We start from the raw sequence: 4,625 nt of genomic DNA, 5'->3' as shown, positions 1-4,625 counted from the left end.
TGGTGGACATAAATGTTGCCATTTATTGAATATTATTTTAATCTCATTTTGATCATAACAACCCTGTGACAATATTATTATTCCTAAGAGATGAACAGTCTGACTCAATGAGGTTGAGTAATTTACCCAATATCACAGTGTTATTTTGTGCAGCAACTAAGATTCAAAGCTAATGCTACTGTTCCTCCACTCCTGGGATATTTCCAATATGCAGCAACCCCTCTCCCAAGAAAAGCTAGGAAATCAAACTACTCACTTTGGCTCTTTTTATCAGACAGTTCTTGAAGCCAGCTTTCTTCTGTTTGTACTAACACTGGAATTCCTGGATATAAATTTTTATACAGATTTCTGAAATTTAGATAAAATGTTAGTTTTAAGTATAGTTACATGGGTAGTTAACCAGTCTACTAAACACAGTAATCTAATAATCAAATAACAAATACACATAGATGAACCTCATTCTATTTTCCTTGAAATGTTTTGTTCCAATCCTAACTTTTCAGTAAATTTAGACACAGGAAGTATATCAAGTCTGTACTTTGGAAAGTCTTCCTTTCTAAATCCTGGAGGTTTCTAATATCATATTGTTTTCTCAGGGGTTTCCTAGCACTGTATCTATAAATGTTGGTGGTAGTGGTATGTTTACCTGGATTTAAATTGGCACAAATTGTTCATTTTCAGTAGCTTCAAAATAATCCAAACTCTTTTTAAAGGGGTGATGATAAATTAAATGCATTATATTTAAACAATATGTAGTTTTTGAGGACTTTAATCAGTTATCTGAGTTATCACTGACATGATAGGAAGGCAAGAATTTGACTTTTACTAGTTTAAATAGCTCTTGTTGGTAATGAGTAACCAATACTGCTTTTCAACAATTGCATCTTTTACATTTATCAAATAATATTTTTTCAAACAATTAGTCAATTTCATTATTGTCACTTTGTCAGTCCTTTTGTGTCTCTATCCAGTGCCTTCTCTTCTGCTGCTTTGTTGCATGGCACATTGCATCAGTGAAGTGTTTTGTTTTTCAATCCTGAAATGACTGTGTCCTGTAATAGGCAAAGGACTCTGCAGAAGCCACCTGTGTGTCTCCCTGAGGAAGTCTTGTTTATCTAAGCTTGCAGAGAAACAAGTTATAGGGATTGTGAGTAAAGCAACATTAAAGAGAATCCCCAGACAACAACTAATGTGTGTGTTTTCCAGTTCAATGGTTAAAAAAAACTAATACGTCATTCCTTATTTATTTTGCTTTTCTTAACCTAACATCAAAGAACGTTTCTGGAATTCTGTAGAAAAATGGTAGACAGAGGGAGGTGCTAAAAAAATTACCATTGCTGAGAATGCATAATGTACTCGTGGGGAGTTGCTTTTACTCATGGTTGGTCCACCTCTCTTTAGAAAAGCCAAGCAAAGCGGGTATTCATATTTTGTTTTTGCATGCAAAGAAACTCAGGCTCATGGAGATGAGGGAACTTCTATATCACCACTAGAGTCTTCTCCCTGGCTTTAAAACCTTTACCTCCACTTTCATCTACCTTCTAAAATTTGTCCCGTTTTCAATCAGAATAATAATAAGGTCATTAAATACAGAAGTTGAGCCAACACTAGTTGCATTTTTAGGACATGTTCCCTTAAAAAACATTCATAATTTCATCAAATTTACCACGGCGTACTTTGAGATATCTATATCTATATGAAGTGTCCTCTTCCTAACTGCAGAAACCGTTCAGTGACCCAGCTTAACCGCTTCCTGAGCAGACGCTGCACAGCGGGTCGGTTCAGACACCGTCCGCCCACAGCACAGGGACCTGCACAGACCTCCCTTGCAAACCCTCAGGCACTCAGCTGCGCAGGGTTGCACTGTACTAGCAGTCACTCACTTAGACACATAATTAACCAAGGATTGCCAGGTGATTGAGGATAACAATAGCACAAAAGAGAACAGAGCAAGATAAATGGAACGAACACGGACCCCAAAGAAATAACAAGGAATAAATAGAATGAAGGAGAACTTTGATATAATAGTGCTATCAACAAGATTAAAAAACAACAAAATATTTTAAATAGAAACAATCATGGATCTAATGACTATTTTTTAAATCCCCCCCCCAAAAAATTCTGTGCAAGGACTATATGGTGATATGAACACATCAAAAAACTGGAAGACACTGACCATGTGAAGGAAAAGATATGAAAGATGAGTCTATTCCAGAGGCCCAGCAGTCTCTAGCAGGCAATGTGAAGGGAGGATGATAAAAAATAGGAGAAGGAGTAATCAAGTATCAGCAGGGTTTGCAAATCAGACTGATCGGCAATACTGGGTACTAGCGGGCAATGAAGCATTATTTTCAAAGCTCTGAGGGAAAATGACTTTAAACTCATCCTTTTATGCTAGACTATCAATAATAATACAGAGGCAAAATGAAGAAATTCCCAGGCAGACAAGCAATCAGAAATTTGACTAACTACAAGAGATACTTACACGTAAAAAAGAAAAAAAATCACTTGAATCTCTCCAGCAAAGGGAAAAGGAATACAAGTGAGAATCAAGGAAACATGGCCTTTGAGTTTAGTTCAGAAAAAATGAAGACAATGGAAAATAACTGAGTTCAAAATTTCACTTTTTAGAAGATAACTTTTATGGAAATGGAATTATTTTCTTATCCCTGGATCTAATCACAATGGGTTTCTTCAGACGAAATTATAGGTATCGTTTACTAGTTTTCAATTTTTTAACTCAGTGTGCACCTGAAGGTTAATTATAATCAATAAAACAATACAAACAATAAAACTTTGCAAAGCAGTAATTCATATGAATGTATATTTTAATATAACTTGTTCTATATAATTTATTGTTAGAATACAGGTTAGAGAAGTGGAAAGAAGTGGATTAATTTGTTTATTTGTTTGTTTTTTGGTACCTGGGATTGAACTCGGGTCCTTGCGCTTGCAAGGCAGGCCGCCGAACCGCTGAGCTAAATCCCCGGCCGGATTGATTTGTTTAAAAAAAATTTTTTTTTGAGACACGATCTCACTATGTAGTTGAGACTGACCTAGAACTCAGTATGTAGCCAAGGCTGGTCTCAAACTCACAGCAATCTGCCTGCCTCAGCCTCCCAAATCCTGGGACTACAGGCGTGTGCCACCACACCTAGCTGTTAATGTTTTATAGTAGAATCCAATGTATACTTTCTAAAATTGATAAATCAAGAAAAAAAAAGCGTTTAAATACTTTAAAATCTTAAATGCTGGAAAAACTAAAAATAATACAACTACCAAAAAGCGGAGAGGTAAGAAGTCAATAGTTATGTCAGAAGTCAATAAATCAAGGAATGAAAATGTGATTTAAAATTAAACGGAAACAAAATCAAAACTGTTAACACTCTGTTAACTCCGGAAAAAGTGAATTTCTCAATTTTGTATCTTTGTATATTTTAATTTAACCATACATATATTATCTTTTACTAAATAGTTGAATTAAAAGGAAAAGGAAAAACATGTAAATGGGAGAGAACAACTTCCCTCACACTTAAGAATGTACAAGATTGTGGACTTAAATTTGGTGTGATATTTCAGGGAAGTTTTATGAAGATGTTCCAAAGCTGTTTCTGGTACGTTTCCATCTTAACTAAATCATTTTAATAGCAATGGAAATGTCACAATTTCCACTTCTCTCCACCGAAGGTGTCCCTAGTCACTGTTGCGTTCAGCTATGGGAGACCTCCGTCCCAAATTCCATAGTACTTACTATCATACACACAGCAGTACTCATTTCCAGATACACTGAGAAGAGGACGTACGCTTATCTCTACAGCTAGGTAATACATAAGCAGGAGATAGACTTATCTCTTCCAAAGTGTCTGCCAGTGGAGATTAAACAACTCTGTGAATAAATTGGAAGTGTCCTGGATTATCTGGCTCTACTTCCTAACATGTATATCCTAAAATTAAATGTTATTTGCTTAAAAAAATATACAGGAAAGTTGAGAGTATTTTCTTACCTATCTATTTTCACTTCAGACATGTCTTTTCTAAAAGTATGAAATATTTTAGGCAAACCTGTTAAATGAAACATTTAAAACTTTAGTCACTTCCTCTAAATCAGTGGTCCTCAAAAGGGCAATTTTGTCCCCTGGGGAACACGAGGCAATGTCTGGAGACATTTTTGATCATCTTGTGTGTGCGTGTGTGTGGCCAGGGATCCTACTAAACAACCTATGATGCACGGGACAGCGCGCTCCCACCCCAATCAAAGAATTATCCAGCTCTAAATGTCAACTTTGGGAGTTTCAGAGACCAACTGTAAATCACCGCTGTGCCACTCTTTCGTAAGTGACTGGAGTGATTCCACTCCTGGAAATCAAACACACACAAAAAGAGCTGGGCTTTTTCTTCGGGACGGTTCCAGTAACACAGCACCCTTAAGCGCTGCGCCTGCAGGTGTAACGGGAGCACTGCAGACAGTACCGCCTTCGTTTCACCTTCTACGAGGCGATTCATCTACATCCTAGATTTTGAACTGGCGCACAGCCCGGCTCAAACGCCAGAGGAGACGGAGACGGCTGGGTGCGTGTGGAGCGCAGCGGGCCTGCGGCGGCTGGGGGGCCGGGGCCTGGGAGCGG

The 4,625-nt window shown here is 37.5% G+C and overlaps 1 protein-coding gene across 1 annotated transcript in view; it reads right to left on the bottom strand.

The window, feature by feature from the left end:
* Window positions 1-4,613, bottom strand: part of Erich6 (glutamate rich 6) — a 31,000-nt gene extending 26,387 nt beyond the window's left edge. The window contains exons 1-3 of the mRNA XM_010625302.3: window positions 4,485-4,613; window positions 4,005-4,062; window positions 257-348 (exon numbers count right to left, since the gene is read on the bottom strand). Coding sequence (XP_010623604.1) covers window positions 257-348; window positions 4,005-4,062; window positions 4,485-4,503 — 169 coding nt within the window. The 5' untranslated portion in view covers window positions 4,504-4,613. The remainder of the gene's footprint in view (window positions 1-256; window positions 349-4,004; window positions 4,063-4,484) is intronic.
* Window positions 4,614-4,625: the final 12 nt, after the last annotated feature.

This window comes from Fukomys damarensis, unplaced genomic scaffold, assembly GCF_012274545.1.
Source record: "Fukomys damarensis isolate Sample0158 unplaced genomic scaffold, DMR_v1.0_HiC HiC_scaffold_37, whole genome shotgun sequence".
Taxonomy (NCBI): domain Eukaryota; kingdom Metazoa; phylum Chordata; class Mammalia; order Rodentia; family Bathyergidae; genus Fukomys; species Fukomys damarensis.
Note: the sequence above shows the minus strand (reverse complement) of the source record. Positions and strands in the feature narration are given on the sequence as shown.